This window comes from Oncorhynchus mykiss, chromosome 11, assembly GCF_013265735.2.
Source record: "Oncorhynchus mykiss isolate Arlee chromosome 11, USDA_OmykA_1.1, whole genome shotgun sequence".
NCBI classification, from domain to species: Eukaryota; Metazoa; Chordata; class Actinopteri; order Salmoniformes; family Salmonidae; genus Oncorhynchus; species Oncorhynchus mykiss.
In genome coordinates this window covers 949850-968242 of record NC_048575.1, presented here as the reverse complement: position 1 = coordinate 968242, position 18393 = coordinate 949850, and the positions used below count along the sequence as shown (strand labels likewise).

The following is an 18393-nucleotide window of genomic DNA, read 5'->3' as shown; positions in this document are numbered from 1 at the left end:
TACATAGTTGAATGTGCTGACAACAAAATCACACAAAAATTATCAATGGAAATCAAATTTATCAACCCATGGAGGTCTGGATTTGGAGTCACACTCAAAATTAAAGTGGAAAACCACACTACAGGCTGATCCAACTTTGATGTAATGTCCTTAAAACAAGTCAAAATGAGGCTCAGTAGTGTGTGTGGCCTCCACGTGCCTGTATGACCTCCCTACAACGCCTGGGCATGCTTCTGATGAGGTGGCGGATGGTCTCCTGAGGGATCTCCTCCCAGACCTGGACAAAAGCATCCGCCAACTCCTGGACAGTCTGTGGTGCAACGTGGCGTTGGTGGATGGAGCGAGACATGATGTTCCAGATGTGCTCAATTGGATTCAGGTCTGGGGAACGGGCGGGCCAGTCCATAGCATCAATGCCTTCCTCTTGCAGGAACTGCTGACACACTCCAGCCACATGAGGTCGAGCATTGTCTTTCATTAGGAGGAACCCAGGGCCAACTGCACCAGCATATGATCTCACAAGGGGTCTGAGGATCTCATCTCGGTACCTAATGGCAGTCAGGATACCTCTGGCGAGCACATGGAGGGCTGTGCGGCCCCCCAAAGAAATGCCAGCCCGCACCATGACTGACCCACCGCCAAACCGGTCATGCTGGAGGATGTTGCAGGCAGCAGAACATTCTCCACGGCGTATCCAGACTCTGTCACGTCTGTCACATGTGCTCAGTGTGAACCTGTTTTCATCGGTGAAGAGCACAGGGCGCCAGCTGCAAATTTGCCAATCTTGGTGTTCTCTGGCAAATGCCAAACGTCGTGCACGGTGTTGGGCTGTAAGCACAACCCCCACCTGTGGACGTCGGGCCCTCATACCACCCTCATGGAGTCTGTTTCTGACCGTTTGAGCAGACACATGCACATTTGTGGCCTGCTGGAGGTCATTTTGCAGGGCTCTGGCAGTGCTCCTCCTGCTCCTCCTTGCACAAAGGCGGAGGTAACGGTCCTGCTGCTGGGTTGTTGCCCTCCTACGGCCTCCTCCATGTCTCCTGATGTACTGGCCTGTCTCCTGGTAGCGCCTCCATACTCTGGATACTACGCTGACAGACACAACAAATCTTCTTCCACAGCTCGCATTGATGTCCCATCCTGGATGAGCCTCACTACCTGAGCCACTTGTGTGGGTTGTAGACTCCGCCTCATGCTACCACTAGAGTGAAAGCACCACCAGCATTCAAAAGTGACCAAAACATCAGCCAGGAAGCATAGGAACTGAGAAGTGGTCTGTGGTCACCACCTGCAGAACCACTCCTTTATTGGGGGTGTCTTGCTAATTGCCTATAATTTCCACCTGTTTTCTATTCCATTTGCACAACAGCATGTGAAATTTATTGTCAATCAGTGTTGCTTCCTAAGTGGACAGTTTGATTTCACAGAAGTGTGATTGACTTGGAGTTACATTGTGTTGTTTAAGTGTTCCCTTTATTTTTTTGAGCATTGTATATATCCGGGGATGAATACAAGGCTATTGGGACCAGCTAGGTAAATATAGCATCTAATTTTCCTTCAATCAATAAAATGTATTTATAAAGCCCTTTTCACATCAGCCAATGTCACAAAGTGCTGTACAGCCTAAAATCCCAAACAGCAAGCAATGCAGGTGTAGAAGCACGGTGGTTAGCAGAAACTCCCTAGAAAGTAACCTAGGAAGAAACCTAGAGAGGAACCAGGCTATGAGGGGTCCTCTTCTGGCTGGGCTGGAGATTATTACAGTACATGTGTCACGTTCGTCTTACGAAGGAGACCAAGGGGCAGCGTACATTCTTCTTTTAATTAAAGAAAGAACACTGAACAAACTAACAAAACTACAAAACGAACAAAACGGGAAGCTAGTACGAATATTGCAGACAGGCAACTAAACATAGACTAAGAACCCACAAACACCAAAGGGGGAATGGCTACCTAAATATGATCCCCAATCAGAGACAATGATAAACAACTGCCTCTGATTGGGAACCATATCTGGCCACCATAAACATACAAATACTTAGACCTACAAAACCCTAGACATACAAAACCTTTAGACAATACAAAACCTCTAGACAATACAAAAAATAGCGTATCCACCCTAGTCACACCCTGACCTAATAAAATTATAAAGAAAACAGAGATATCGCAGGTCAGGACTTGACAGTAACCCCCCTAAAGGTGCGGGCTCCCGGCCGCAAACCTGAACCTATAGGGGAGGGTCTGGGTGGGCATCTACCCTTGGTGGCAGCTCTGGTTCTGGACGCCACCCCCCCTCTTTACGCTGATCCCTCCGCCTTTGTGGAACTGGACCGTGGATCATCGCCGGAGGCTCTGGACTGCGGATCATCGCCGGAGGCCCCGGACTGGGAACCGTCTCTGGTGACCCCGGACTGGGGACCGTCACTGGAAGCCTCGAACTGGGGATCGTCGCTGGAGGCTTCAGACTGGGGATCGTCGCTGGAGGCTCCGGACTGGGGATCGTCGCTGGAGGCTCCGGACTGGGGGATTGTCGCTGGGGACCGTCGCTGGAGACCCCAGACTGGGGATCGTCGCTGGAGGCTCCGGACTGTGGCCCGTCGGAGGTTCCGGACTGTGAAACGTCGCCGGAAGCTCTGGACTGGGAACTGTCGCCGGAAGCTCTGGACTGGGTACTGTCGCGGGAAGCTCTGGACTGGGAACTGTCGCCTTAAGCTCTGGACTGTGGGGGTGCACTGGAGGCCTAGTGCATGGGACCGGTACAGGTGGCACCGGGCTGAAGACACGCACCTCAGGGCTAGTGCGGGGAGGAGGCACAGGACGTACTGTGGAGGCGCACTGGAGATCTAGAGCGTAGAGCTGGCACAATGCGTCCTGGCTGGATGCTCACTTGAGCCCGGCAAGTGTGAGGTGCTAGCATAGGACGCACTGGGCTATGCAGACGCACTGGAGACATAGTACGCAGAGCCGGCGCAGGATATCCTGGTCCAAGGAGGTGTACTGGAGACCAGGAGCTCTGAGCTGGCACCATCCATCCTGGCTGGATGCCCATTCTAGCCTGGCAAATGCGAGGAGCTGGAATAAAGCGCACTGGGCTATGAATGCGAACTGGAGACACTGTGCGCATCTCTGCATAACACGAGGCCTGACCAGTCATACGCTAGAGAGATATCTCAGGTCAGGGAGTGACAACATGGCCAAGATGTTCAAACGTTCATAGATGACCAGCAGGAACAAATAATAATAATCACAGCGGTTGTAGAGGGAGCAACAGGTCAGCACCTCAGGAGTAAAAGTCAGCTGCTTTTCATGGCCGATGATTCAGAGTTAGAGACAGCAGGTCCAGGACAAGGTAGCATGTCGGATGAACAGGTCAGGGTTCCACAGCCACAGGCAGAACAGTTAAAACAGGAGCAGAAGCACGACCAGGTGTCCTGAGGCATGGTCCTAGAGCTCAGGTCCTCTGAGAGAAGAGAGAGAAGAGAGAAGAGAGAGAGAGAGAAAGAACATACTTAAATTCACAGAGGACACTGAATAAGACAGGAGAAGTACTCCAGATATAACAGACTGATCCTAGCCCCCCCGACACTTTTTTTATTTTTATTTTTTTATTTCACCTTTAAGGCCGGCCAGTTGAGAACAAGTTCTCATTTACAACTGCGACCTGGCCAAGATAAAGCAAAGCAGTGTGACACAGACAACAACACAGAGTTACACATGGAGTAAACAATTAACAAGTCAATAACACAGTAGAAAAAAAGAGAGTCTATATACATTGTGTGCAAAAGGCATGAGGAGGTAGGCGAATAATTACAATTTCGCAGATTAACACTGGAGTGATAAATGATCAGATGGACATGTACAGGTAGAGATAGTGTGCAAAAGAGCAGAAAAGTAAATAAATAAATAAAAACAGTATGGGGATGAGGTAGGTAAAATTGGGTGGGCTATTTACCGATAGACTATGTACAGCTGCAGCGATCGGTTAGCTGCTCAGATAGCAGATGTTTGAAGTTGGTGAGGGAGATAAGTCTCCAACTTCAGCGATTTTTGCAATTCGTTCCAGTCACAGGCAGCAGAGAACAGGACGGAAGGTTGGCCAAATGAGGTGTTGGCTTTAGGGATGATCAGGGAGATACACCTGCTGGAGCGCGTGCTACGGGTGGGTGTTGCCATCATGACCAGTGAACTGAGATAAGGCGGAGCTTTACCTAGCATGGACTTGTAGATGACCTGGAGCCAGTGGGTCTGGCGACGAATATGTAGGGAGGGCCAGCCGACTAGAGCATACAGGTCGCAGTGGTGGGTGGTATAAGGTGCTTTAGTAACAAAACGGATGGCACTGTGATAAACTGCATCCAGTTTGCTGAGTAGAGTGTTGGAAGCAATTTTGTAGATGACATCGCCGAAGTCGAGGATCGGTAGGATAGTCAGTTTTACTAGTGTAAGTTTGGCGGCGTGAGTGAAGGAGGCTTTGTTGCGGAATAGAAAGCCGACTATAGATTTGATTTTAGATTGGAGATGTTTGATATGAGTCTGGAAGGAGAGTTTACAGTCTAGCCAGACACCTAGGTACTTATAGATTGTTACACATCCCTCTATGAAGAGGGAACGCAACACCCTGCTACAACTAAACTCTCCGTGAAGTGAAAAAGGTATGGACTGTAGGTGCGAGTAAGGATGACAACAGGCAGAATGTGGTACCGTTTACAAGGACTTTATTCCTTTACACGGTAATATGGGGAAAAGGGGCTGGACAGAACCAAAGCAAAGAAAGTAAATCTCAAAGCCCCCCCCCCCCTCTCCTATCTTACCTGCCTACCCACTACTTACCTAATTTAGCACCACCTGGTGCCCTAACCAAAATACAGGGGGTGGTCCACCCAAACCTAGTGTGCCTAGACAGTGAATATACTACGGGTATATGTATGCCCGCGGGCCTCTTGCCTAAGCACTCCCAAGGTGCCTTCCCCTTTCCCCCTGAGAACAAATGAAACAGAATATTCAACAATTTCATAAACAAACTAAGAAACAAAGGACATCAACTAAGCTCTACCTGAGCAACAAACTCACAGAACATACCAACTCTCAGCAACGAACTCCCAGCAAAATCAACCTCTAGCAAAATCTCTCGCAAATCTACCTCCAGCAAAATCTCTCTCCTGAACAGAACACTGGCTATATATAGCTTCTGAAGGAATGGGTAATTGGAGACAGCTGTGTCTTGACGAGGGGGCGGGGTCAGCTCTCCAATTAGCCATGGAGTCGACCAATCAGCTGCTTGAGGGATTTCAGGAAGCCATTTCCTGAAATAAACACATGCAAATACACAAACTACAACACATAAACTGGGGAACGTAACATAGATGTCCACATATTCTAGGTCGGAACCATCCAGGGTGGTGATGCTAGTTGCGCGCGTGTGTGCGGGTGCAGGCAGCGAACGGTTGAAAAGCATGCATTTGGTTTTACTAGCGTTTAAGAGCAGTTGGAGGCCACGGAAGGAGTGTTGTATGGCATTGAAGCTCGTTTGGAGGTTAGATAGCACAGTGTCCAAGGACGGGCCATAAACTAGTGTAGCATAATTACTGGAGGCTGAGACCTTAAGGGTCGGGAGACACTATGGCCCCTACTGACGATACCCACGGACAGGGCCAACCAGGCTGGATATAACCTTACCCACTTTGCCAAAGCACAGCCCCAACACCGCTAGAGGGATATCTTCAACCACCAACTTACCATCCTGAGGCAAGGCAGAGTATAGCCCACAAAGATCTCCGAACCCGAGGGGGGGCGCCAACCTGGACAGGAAGATTACGTCAGTGACTCAACCCATTCAAGTGACGCACCCCTCCTAGGGACAGTATGGAAGAGCACCAGTAAGCCAGTGACTCAGCCCCTGTAACAGGGTTACAAGCAGAGAATCCCAGTGTAGAGAGGGGAACCAGCCAGGCAGAGACAGCAAGGGTGGTTTGTCGCTCCAGTGCCTTTCCGTTCACCTTTACACCCCTGGTCCAGACTACACTCAATCATAGGACCTACTGAAGAGATGAGTCTTCAATAAAGACTTAAAGGTTGAGACCAAGTCTGCGTCTCTCACATGGGTAGACAGACCGTTCCATAAAAATTGAGCTCTATAGGAAAACCCTGCCTCCAGCTGTTTGCTTAGACATTAAACAGAGTAACGCCGAGGTCCTTCACAGTTTTATTTGAGATGACGACTGTACAACCATCAAGATTAATTGTCAGATCCAACAGAAGATCTCTTTGTTTCTTGGAACCTAGAACAAGCATCTCTGTTTTGTCCGAGTTTAAAAGTAGAACATTTGCCGCCTTCCATTTCCTTCCAGGGAGGGCAATTTTGGGGCTTCACAATGTTTCATTGAAATGTACAACTGTTTATTGTCCGCATAGCAGTGAAAGTTAACATTATGTTTCCGAATGACAACACCAAGATGTATCAAAAGCAGCACTAAGGTCTAGAAACACGGGGACAGATGCAGAGCCTTGGTCTGACGCCATTAAAAGGTGATTTACCACCTTTACGGGTGCAGTCTCAGTGCTATGATGGGGTCTAAAACCAGACTGAAGCATTTCGTATACATTGTTTGTCTTCAAGAAGGCAGTGAGTAGCTTTTTCGAAACATTTGGAGAGGAATGGGAGATTCAATATAGGCGAATAGTTTTTATGTGTCAAGGTTTGGCTTTTTCAAGAGAGGCTTTATTACTGCCACTTTTAGTGAGTTTGGTACACATCCGGTGGATAGAGAGACGTTTATTATGTTCAACATAGGAGGGCCGAGCACAGGAAGCAGCTCTTTCAGTAGTTTAGTTGGAATAGGGTCCAGTATGCAGCTTGAAGGTTTAGAGGCCATGATTATTTTCATCATTGTGTCAAGAGATATAGTACTAATACACTTGAGCGTCTCTCTTGATCCTAGGTCCTGGCAGAGTTGTGCAGACTCAGGACAACTGAGCTTTGAAGGAATACGCAGATTTAAAGAGGAGTCTGTCATTTGCTTTCTAATGATCATGATCTTTTTGTCAAAGAAGTTCAAGAATGTATTACTGCTGAAGTGAAAGCCATCCTCTCTTGGGGAATGCTGCTTTTTAGTTAGCTTTGCGACAGAATCAAAAATAAATGTTGGATTGTTCATATTATACTCAATTAATTCCGTTCCAATTTTCTGGAAGCTTGCTTCAGGGCTCAGGTATTTTCTGTATACCAGGGAGCTAGTTTCTTATGACAAATGTTTTTGTTTTTAGGGGTGTGACCGCATCTTGGGTATTGCGCAATGTTAAATTGAGTTCCTCAATTAGGTGGTTAATTGATTTTTGTACTCTGATGTCCTTGGGTAGGTGGAGGGAGTCTGGAAGGGCATCTAGGAATCTTTGGGTTGTCTTAGAATTTATAGCACAGCTTTTGGTGATCTTTGGTTGGGGTCTGAGCTGATTATTTGTTGCGATTGCAAACGTAATAAAATGGTGGTCCGATAGTCCAGGATGATGAGGAAAAACATTAAGATCCACAACATTTATTCCATGGGACAAAACTAGGTCCAGAGTATGACTGTGGCAGTGAGTAGGTCTGGAGACATGTTGGACAAAACCCACTGAGTCGATGATGGCTTCGAAAGCCTTTTGGAGTGGGTCTGTGGACTTTTCCATGTGAATATTAAAGTCACCAAAAATGTGACTATTATCTGCCATGATTACAACGTCCGATAGGAATTCAGGGAACTCAGTGAGAAACGCTGTACATGGCCCAGGAGGCCTGTAAACAGTAGCTATAAACGGTGATTGAGTAGGCTGCATAGATTTCATGACTAGAAGCTCAAAAGACGAAAATGCAGAAATATTTTTTGTAAATGGAAATGTGGTATCATAAACATTAGCAACATCTCCGCCTTTGCGGGATGCTCGGGGGATATGGTCACTCGTGTAACCAGGAGGTGAGGCCTCATTTAACACAGTAAATTCATCAGGCTTAAGCCATGTTTCAGTCAGACCAATCACATCAAGATTATGATCAGTGATTAGTTCATTGACTATAACTGCCTTGGAAGTGAGGGATCTAACATTAAGTAGCCCTATTTTGAGATCTCTTTCAATAATGAGAGGAATGGAGGAGGTCTTTATTCCTGTGAGTTTGCTAAGGCGAACACCGTCATGTTTAGTTTTGCCCAACCTAGGTCGAGGCACAGACACTGTCTCAGTGGGGATAGCTGTGCTGACTACACTGACTGTGCTAGTGGCAGACTCCACTAAGCTGACAGGCTGGCTAACAGCCTGCTGCCTGGCCTGCACCCTATTTCATTGTGGAGCTAGGGGAGTTAGAGCCCTGTCAATGTTCATAGATAAGATGAGAGCACCCCTCCAGCTAGGATGGAGTCTGTCACTCCTCAACAGGCCAGGATTTTTCCTGGTTGTGGTGAGTCCCAGAAAGAGGGAAAATTATCTACAAATTCTATCTTTTGGGAGGGGCAGAAACCAGTTTTCAGCCAGCGATTGAGTTGTGAGACTGCTATCGAGCTCATCACTCCCCCTAACCGGGAGGGGGCCAGAGACAATTACTGGTCATTACCTGTCAGATTGAGAGGGGGAGAGGCGCCTCCCTGTGGCAGAATTTGGTCATTACCTGTCAGATTGCAAGGGGGAGAGGCACCTCCCTGTGGCAGAAGCATCCAATGAGCCATTTTCGTGTTGCGTTTTTCCTTTTGAGAGAACACCTAATTCCTGGCCCTTAACCCCTAAACCAATCATACTATATATAGGGCTGCTATCACTGCTACCATGAAACCAATGCCAGGGTGCTTCTATCAGTTTACCTTCCTCCTCTGTCCCTGTCCCCATCCTGGGCTCGAACCAGTGATCCTCTTCTTCGCAACACACGCAACACACCGCCCTCCTTGACAACATACCAACCGATTGAGCCAGGAGAATGCTACCTCCCCGCATGCCAACTGTAAAGTTTGATGGAGGAGGAATAATGGTCTGGGGCTGTTTTTCATGGTTTGGGCCCCTTAGTTCCAGTGAAGGGAAATCTTAACGTTACATTCTAGATGATTCCGTGCTTCCAACTTTGTGGCAACTGTTTGGTGAAAGGCCCTTTCCTGTTTCAGCATGACAATGCCCCCGAGCACAGAGCGAGGTCCATACAGAAACAGTTTGTCGAGGCCTGCACAGGGCCCTGACCCATGGGACACCTTTGGGATGAATTGGAATGCCAACTGCGAGCCAGGCCTAACATCAGTGCCCTACCTCACTAATGCTCTTGTGGCTGAATGGAAGCAAGTCCAGGCAGCAATGTTCCAACATCTAGTGGAAAGCCTTCCCAGAAGAGTGGAGGCTGTTATAGCAGCAAAGGGGGGACCAACTCCATATTAATGCCCATGATTATGGAATTTATTTTACATTTATTTAACTAGGCAAGTCAGTTAAGAACAAATTCTTATTGTCAATGACGGCCTAGGAACAGTGGGTTAACTGCCTGCCACCCCAATTTAAAAATGTAGCAACTGCTGGTTGTCCCTTTAAACAAAATCTCTTTCTCTGACCAGTTGTATTAGTATAAAATCACCACATTTCCTGAATGTTTTGAACAGGCATTATAGCTCTGTATTTGTAGCCGATTCTTCATGTTATGCAGTGTTCTTTGCTCATCTTCATCAAGGGTGCCAATACATTTTTGGAGGTGACTGTGGACGGCTAAATGACTCTAGTATCTACTGTAATATGTATTGTGGTTTCAGACCATGTCATCACAATCACGGATATGGATTTTCTTCACGTGTGGAAATTTACAGGGAATGAGAATGTGATTGTTCTATATTATATTATAATTATTATTATTATTATTATTACATCATATAGGATGATGTCATTTTGAGTTGCGTGTTTTACTATGGCTGTACAGCGTTCCAAACATTTACATGTTGGCTCTATCAAAACAAAAACAAGGAAATGTTTTCTTCCCAAAATGTTTTACATCAAAATGGAAAACGGATACTTATGTCTCCAGTCGGCTCTTTTAATCATTAACAAAGGACGACACTCGTAAATCTAAACCCTGACTTCTGTGTGGCTTTATGGCAACAGTCGGTCTGGTGGAGGAAACTCTCTCTAATAGATATTTCATTATTCTGTTTCCCTTGGCTCCCTACATTGTCAAGTAACAGAGCAACAAGCCACAGCTGCGCCTCATTATGGCCGTAGCTTTACTGTAGCTGTAAAGGGGCCATCTGCAGTTGCCACACACATGTTTTTTTACTCATAAATGAATGGCATGTCCCCAGTGATTTTTGAAGAATATAACTAAATTCCTCATGAGCTATAGTTCAACTGTCGTACCCCATCAGAACACAAATATAAGCCTGTTTTACTCCAATATATTTGTAAACAAAGTACATTTAAACAAACAGTATACAGCCTCAAAACGTGGTTATAACTATTCTGATATCATGGCTGGTCAGTCCTTGCATCTGTAGCTCATTCTATGAATTAGAGAATGGTACATTCAGTACATTCATCCCTCAGCTTTTTACCAAAACAGTAGCGGGGAGTACTCTATCTTATTCATTCAACTGCTGATTGGCCCTTTAATGCAGAAAGGCTGTTTCTGAAGGATGCATCCACCCATAGAGGCGAAGAGAGTGGAGGAGGTTTGATCTGCTCCAGATCGAATCGCTGTTGGAAGAGCTCAGGGCCCTGAGAGCAGGACTGTTGCTCTACAGAAGGATCAGTTTGGCCTTTTACAATCTAATCTTTTACAATCTAATGAATAAGAATATGGACAGATGGATGGATGCCACTCTGAGATGCTTTGCTGTGCACGTAGTGAAGGAGTGAAGAACGTCAGTTTCATAATATCCCAATGAGTTGTGATGCCACCTTGTGGCTTGTAGGCCCCCGTCTCACTTCAGTTCAAATGGTAGAAAAGTTACAGCAGATATCAGACCACAACTAAATACATACAGAAACAAGAGAGAAAAGAACACAGACATTCCTTTCATATTCTGGAAATGGGATTATCTTTGATGGTTTTACTGTACAATAATTAATTAACTCTGAAACTGCAACTGGTCTCTAACCTGTAAGAAAGCAGTCATACCCTGAGTCTGTCTTTCCCAGTACGTTCAAACGCTGAGTCTGTCTTTCCCAGTACATTCAAACCCTGAGTCTGTCTTTCCCAGTACGTTCATACCCTGAGTCTGTCTTTCCCAGTACATTCAAACCCTGAGTCTGTCTTTCCCAGTACGTTCATACCCTGAGTCTGTCTTTCCCAGTACATTCATACCCTGAGTCTGTCTTTCCCAGTACGTTCATACCCTGAGTCTCTTTCCCAGTACATTCATACCCTCAGTCTGTCTTTCCCAGTACATTCATACCCTCAGTCTGTCTTTCCCAGTGCGTTCATACCCTCAGTCTGTCTTTCCCAGTACATTCAAACCCTGAGTCTGTCTTTCCCAGTACATTCATACCCTGAGTCTGTCTTTCCCAGTACGTTCATACCCTGAGTCTGTCTTTCCCAGTACATTCATACCCTCAGTCTGTCTTTCCCAGTACGTTCATACCCTCAGTCTGTCTTTCCCAGTACGTTCATACCCTCAGTCTGTCTTTCCCAGTACGTTCATACCCTGAGTCTGTCTTTCCCAGTACGTTCATATCCTGAGTTTGTCTTTCCCAGTACGTTCATACCCTGAGTCTGTCCTTCCCAGTACATTCATACCCTGAGTCTGTCTTTCCCAGTACGTTCATACCCTGAGTCTGTCTTTCCCAGTACATTGATACCCTCAGTCTGTCTTTCCCAGTACATTCATACCCTCAGTCTGTCTTTCCCAGTACGTTCATACCCTCAGTCTGTCTTTCCCAGTACATTCAAACCCTGAGTCTGTCTTTCCCAGTACATTCATACCCTGAGTCTGTCTTTCCCAGTACGTTCATACCCTCAGTCTGTCTTTCCCAGTACATTCATACCCTGAGTCTGTCTTTCCCAGTACGTTCATACCCTCAGTCTGTCTTTCCCAGTACGTTCATACCCTCAGTCTGTCTTTCCCAGTACGTTCATACCCTCAGTCTGTCTTTCCCAGTACGTTCATACCCTCATTCTGTCTTTCCCAGTACATTCATACCCTGAGTCTGTCTTTCCCAGTACATTCATACCCTGAGTCTGTCTTTCCCAGTATGTTCATACCCTCATTCTGTCTTTCCCAGTACATTCATACCCTGAGTCTGTCTTTCCCAGTACATTCAAACCCTGAGTCTGTCTTTCCCAGTACGTTCATACCCTCAGTCTGTCTTTCCCAGCATGTTTTCCTATTTCATTCCACTGTAATGCTTTAATGTAGTTATACTTATTAATATTCAAAGACATTACCTTTTTCTTAAATATATCTGTGGTGGGTTAAGTAGCATAGAAGCCTGGTATCATAGACTAGACGTAACATAGTAAAAGTAATTTGGTTTTGTATGATTACATAAGACAGAAGGTTTCTTAAGACAAAAACATAAGGAGGGTGGTTGGTCGGGGTGGATGGGTAGGCGTATGAGGCAAATGTCTAGCAACCCAAAGGCTACGTGTTCAATTCTCATCGTGGACAACTTTAGCATTTTTTAGCTAATGTTTCAGCCAGCTAGCTGCCTAGCTAACGTTAGCCACAACAAATTGGAATTAGTGACGTATCTTACATTTAGCAAATTCATAACATATCATACATATTGTCATTCAAAATATATCATACGAAATGGATGATGGACATCCACAAATGAATATGTACAGTACCAAACGAAACGTAAAATATCACACTAAAACGAGGATTTACGGAAACAATAGTAGGAAATGCTCTGAGAGCAGGTTGCAGCGCAGTAACAGTGTACCTAAGGCTCCACTAATGGTGCATGTTTTAAACCCCATACACTAAACATTTCAATTAAGGCTTTAATGTTTATATCCACACTATATTATTTAACAATGAACCTAAACCCCTATGTAGCCAGAGGCTCACAGGTTTGATGTTCACACAGCCTCTCTCTCTCTACCTCTCTCCACCTCTCTCTCTACCTCTCTCTCTCTACCTCTCTCTCTCTACCTCTCTCTCCACCTCTCTCTCTCTACCTCCCTCTCTACCTCTCTCTCTACCTCTCTCTCTCTCTCTCTCTCTACCTCTCTCTCTCTACATCTCTCTCTCTACCTCTCTCTCTCTACCTGTCTCTCTACCTCTCTCTCTACCTCTCTCTCTACCTCTCTCTCTCTCTCTCTCTCTACCTCTCTCTCTCTACATCTCTCTCTCTACCTCTCTCTCTCTACCTGTCTCTCTACCTCTCTCTCTCTCTCTCTCTCTACCTCTCTCTCTCTACATCTCTCTCTCTACCTCTCTCTCTCTACCTGTCTCTCTACCTCTCTCTCTACCTCTCTCTCTACCTCTCTCTCCACCTCTCTCTCTCTACCTCTCTCTCTCTACCTTTCTCTCTACCTCTCTCTCTACCTCTCTCTCCATCTCTCTCTCTCTACATCTCTCTCTCTACCTCTCTCTCTCTACCTGTCTCTCTACCTCTCTCTCTACCTCTCTCTTCCTCAGTTCGTAATGGTGTAGTTATCCAGGAAGACAGTTTGACTGCATGCAGTCTTCATTAACACAGGATCGTATCACAACAGAAACACTCCTTCCGGGTTCCCACACAGGCCATACGGACGGACCATTTGATGAGCGCTCTCCAGTTTGACTGTTTCTATTAATTCGCTAAAGAGACTTTTAAAGAGAGGGTGTTGAAATCCAGCCTGTCATTTTTACCATATGAAATAACATCCAACATCTGGTTTTGATGGCCTCCTATTTTACATGTAAACCTGCCAGATGGTTTTACAGTGATGGTGTAGCAGGGCCCTGTAGGGTTTAGGGTGTAGGGTTTAGGGTGTAAGGTGAGTGCTGTAAAGTTAGGGTTTAGGGTTTAGGGTGAGCAGGTCACAGTAAAGTTAGGGTTTAGGGTTTAGGGTGAACAGGGCACTGTAGGGTTTAGGGTGTAGGGTGTAGGGTTTAAGGTGTAGTGTTTAGAGTGTAGGGTTTAGTGTGTACTGTGTAGGGTTTAGGGTGTAGGGTTTAGGGTGTAGGGTTTAGGGTTTAGGGTGTGCACCTAGACAGTCTCCTAGACTGTTTACGGCCTGTTGATAATGAAGCTCCTCTCCTAGACTGTCCCTGAACTTTTGTGTGTTTCTTTCATAGGACTGACGGAGGCCCTATATCGTATTTGTCCCCCAGACTGACCCGTCCGTCCGTCCGTCCGTCAACCATCCCCTCTTTGACCTCCCCCCCCCCCCCCCCGTGGAGCTGTTAAACCTGATGATGGAGAACTTTACGGCTGTCGGAGCATCGACCACAGAGACAGAAGGTATCCATCTGAACTGCAGCATGTCCGGGAGGCACAACTTCATCTTCACCCTGATCCCGGTAGTGTACGGCTGTAACTTTGTCATCGGCATGGTGGGGAACAGCATGGTGGTGGCGGTCATCTACCGTTACATGAAGCTGAAGACAGTGGCCAACGTGTTCGTCCTCAACCTAGCCATCTCAGACCTTACCTTCCTGATCACCCTGCCCATGTGGGCCACCTTCACAGCCACAGGCTACCAGTGGCCCTTCGGTGGGTTCCTGTGTAAGGCCAGCGCTGGCCTGGTTATGTTCAACCTCTACAGCTCCATCTTCTTCCTCACCGCGCTCAGCATCGACCGCTACCTGGCCATCGTCCACCCGGTGAGGTCGCGGCAGCGCCGTACTGTGCTCTACGCCCGTATCACCTGCGTCCTGGTTTGGCTCTTCGCCCTCCTGCTGTCCGTCCCCACGGCCCTGACCAGAGACCTGATGCACATCACCAACTACAACATCACCACGTGTGGCGTGCTGCACCCCGAGGTTTGACATGAATAGGGCTATCCTTTCACAATGTGACTCTTAAACGGGCACCTCTGTGTAAATATTTGTAATTGTTGTCTTTACTGTTGTTGTTTTCAACTGAATTGAGTGTAAAGTGTTTAAAGTATCAGTCTTTCCCACCTGCTATCTACCATCCAGCTGGAGCATCCTACTGCTTTTAATAATCTAGTCAATTTAACCAATCAATCAATCAGGGCTCCAGGCACCTCCTCCTCATCATCAGCCTGATGAAGAGCATCCTGGGGTTCCTTGTTCCCTTCCTCATTATCATATCATGCTACTGCCTGATTGGTCAAGCCCTGGTCAGGGCGAGGAGCATCCAGAAGACCACCCGGTCGAGAGACGATGAGGTGTTGAGGATGCTGGCGGCGGCTGTCCTGGCCTTCTTCCTGTGTTGGGTGCCTCACCAGGTGGGAGGAGACTCCCTCCACACACAACCACACACAACCACACACACACACACACACACACACACACACACACACACACACACACACTGTACTCTGAAGAGACTCTGCTAACACACTGTACTCTGAAGAGACTCACTCCACACACACTTTATACTAAAGGTATTCACTTATTCAGGTATTATCCCGTTGTTATTCAGGTATTATCCCGTTGTTATTCAGGTATTATCCCGTTGTTATTCAGGTATTATCCCGTTGTTATTCAGGTATTATCCCGTTGTTATTCAGGTATTATCCCGTTGTTATTCAGGTATTATCCCGTTGTTATTCAGGTATTAATTATCCTGTTGTTATTCAGGTATTATCCCGTTGTTATTCAGGTATTATCCCGTTGTTATTCAGGTATTATCCCGTTGTTATTCAGTTATTATCCCGTTGTTATTCAGGTATTATCCCGTTGTTATTCAGGTATTATCCCATTGTTATTCAGTTATTATCTAATTTTTATTCGGTTATTATCTCATTATTATCTTGTTATTATTCGGTTATTATCTCGTTGTTGTTCTGTTATTATCCCGTTATTATTCAGTTATTTTCTCATTTTTATTCCTTTATTATCTCGTTATTATCTTGTTTTTATTCGGTTATTATCTCGTTGTTATTCGGTTATTATCTCGTTGTTATTCGGTTATTATCTCGTTATTATTCAGTTATTATCTCGTTGTTATTCTGTTATTATCGCGTTATTATTCAGTTATCCTGTTGTTTTCAAGTTCCTCCCTGAATATTCTCTTGGAGTGATGAGGAATGTCCTTTTTGTCTTTCTAGAGCTGTAAAGTTAATGTAATCTCTTCCTCACCTTAGGTATTCCACTTCATGGAGCTCCTGGCCCAGCTAAAGGTTATAACGAACTGTGTGATGGTGGACGTCATCGACACGGCCATGCCCTTCACCATCTGCATCGCATTTCTCAACAGGTAGCCTAGAGGTTCATCTGGGAAAACCCAGAACTAAAATCTCACGTAATTTAATTAGATGTTAAGTGTATCTACAATAGATACCCTAGAGGTGAAAGGGGCAGGCAACTGGAAGGTCAACTGGAAGGTCATTGGTTCGAATTTTGACACTAACTGGGGAAAATCTACCCTTGGTACCTGTCTATTTTTCTCTCTTTCCACTCCTTCTATCTTTCCACTCATGCTAAATATGTTTGGCATATAACGTAGAGAACAAGGAGTGGAATGACAGCACAAAACATGGCTGGATTTCAGGCTAGGAACGTTGCATTGACCATAATAAAGTATTATCTGATGTTATGTTATATCGCCAGCTGTGTCAACCCCATCCTCTACGGCTTCGTGGGACAGAACTTCAGGAAGAACCTGGTCCTACTGCTCCGCTGCTCCCCCGCTGGCCTGGCTGGGACACATCCCTCCATCATCTCTAAGATGTCCACCCTGTCCTACCGCCCCTCTGAGGCCCTGCACCTCACCAACAAGAACAATGTCTGATGTGAGGAGGGAAGGAGTGTGTAGCTGTGTAATTCCTTGGCTCTTCTGGTTGTGTCAAGTGAGGAGTATGAAGGAATACACATTGTGGATGCCTCCCAAATGGCCCCCTAGTCCCCTAGGCCCTTTGGGCCCTGGTCAAAAGTAGTGCACTATATAGGGAATAGGGTGCAATTTGGTACACATCCCCAACTGTTATACCAAGCACTGAACCGTGGTTAGAAGTTGTACCGTAGAACTGTAGAGAAATACAGGTAGAATTATTAAATACTGAGGGAATGTTCCTTTGTGTCTGAATCATATGAGTTGAGTCCATGGGACAGATTCGTTCACTGCCTTGTACAACATACAGCAGATGTGCATGGTTAGCTAACAGATTTCATTGTAATGCAGCTTTAGAACAAAACAGCTGCGTTATTTCTGTTTAAATACTGATGTGAAATACTATTACTGTACTTTGGTATTCGTGTTTTTTTTGTTGTCACACAGGTACATAGATATGTAAGCAGGAGCATACATACAGTATTTATACTGCACATTCAGTAAATGTTAAATTTGAATATACTGTAGCTGAGATTAAAGTGATGAGTGAGAAAGTTACTGATGTAGAAATATCATACCTCTCACCATTACAATAACAGGGGAGGTTAGCATTTTATATCATACCCCCAAGACATGCTAACCTCTCACCATTACAATAACAGGGGAGGTTAGCATGTTATATCATACCCCCAAGACATGCTAACCTCTCACCATTACAATAACAGGGGAGGTTAGCATTTTATATCATACCCCCAAGACATGCTAACCTCTCACCATTACAATAACAGGGGAGGTTAGCATGTTATATCATACCCCCAAGACATGCTAACCTCTCACCATTACAATAACAGGGGAGGTTAGCATTTTATATCATACCCCCAAGACATGCTAACCTCTCACTATTACAATAACAGGGGAGGTTAGCATTTTTGGGAGGGGGGTATGATATTTGTGCATCTGTAACTTTCTCTCTCATCATTATTCATGATTCATCCAGAAATATCCGTAATCGTGGAAGCATCCACATTAATGTAGAAGTGTTTAGAAACACATTCTATTCTTATTTACAATAAAAGTGACTCCAAAATGACACAATACATTATTTAACCTTTATTTCTATTGGGCACAGAATAATCTGAAACAGAACCAAAACAAACAAACAACAAAGGCATCCAACAAGTTTGTAGAGTCACAAGCTTGATGTAATCATTGCACGCTAGTAATATGGGACCAAATACTAAACTTTCGACAACTTTAATACACATATAAGTGAATTTGTCCCAATAATTTTGGTTCCCTAAAATGGGGGACTATGTACAAGAAGTGCTGTAATTTGAAACGGTTCACCAGAGAAAGATGAAAATAACCTCAAATGAAAGCTAACAGTCAGCACTTTAACCTTGTAGTCATTGTACCATTTCACTTTTGGAGCTCACTGTATTTGTCCTATTTTACACATCTAAGTGTAGCTACAAGCCTAGCTACCGTACAGGCCTGTACACTCCCATG

At 45.4% G+C, this 18393-nt stretch overlaps 1 protein-coding gene across 1 annotated transcript in view; it reads left to right on the top strand.

The window, feature by feature from the left end:
- LOC110535159 (type-1 angiotensin II receptor) overlaps nucleotides 1-17532 on the top strand; it is a 38913-nt gene extending 21381 nt beyond the window's left edge. The window contains exons 2-5 of the mRNA XM_036934653.1: nucleotides 14220-14906; nucleotides 15122-15337; nucleotides 16199-16311; nucleotides 16665-17532. Coding sequence (XP_036790548.1) covers nucleotides 14337-14906; nucleotides 15122-15337; nucleotides 16199-16311; nucleotides 16665-16845 — 1080 coding nt within the window. The 5' untranslated portion in view covers nucleotides 14220-14336 and the 3' untranslated portion in view covers nucleotides 16846-17532. The remainder of the gene's footprint in view (nucleotides 1-14219; nucleotides 14907-15121; nucleotides 15338-16198; nucleotides 16312-16664) is intronic.
- Nucleotides 17533-18393: the final 861 nt, after the last annotated feature.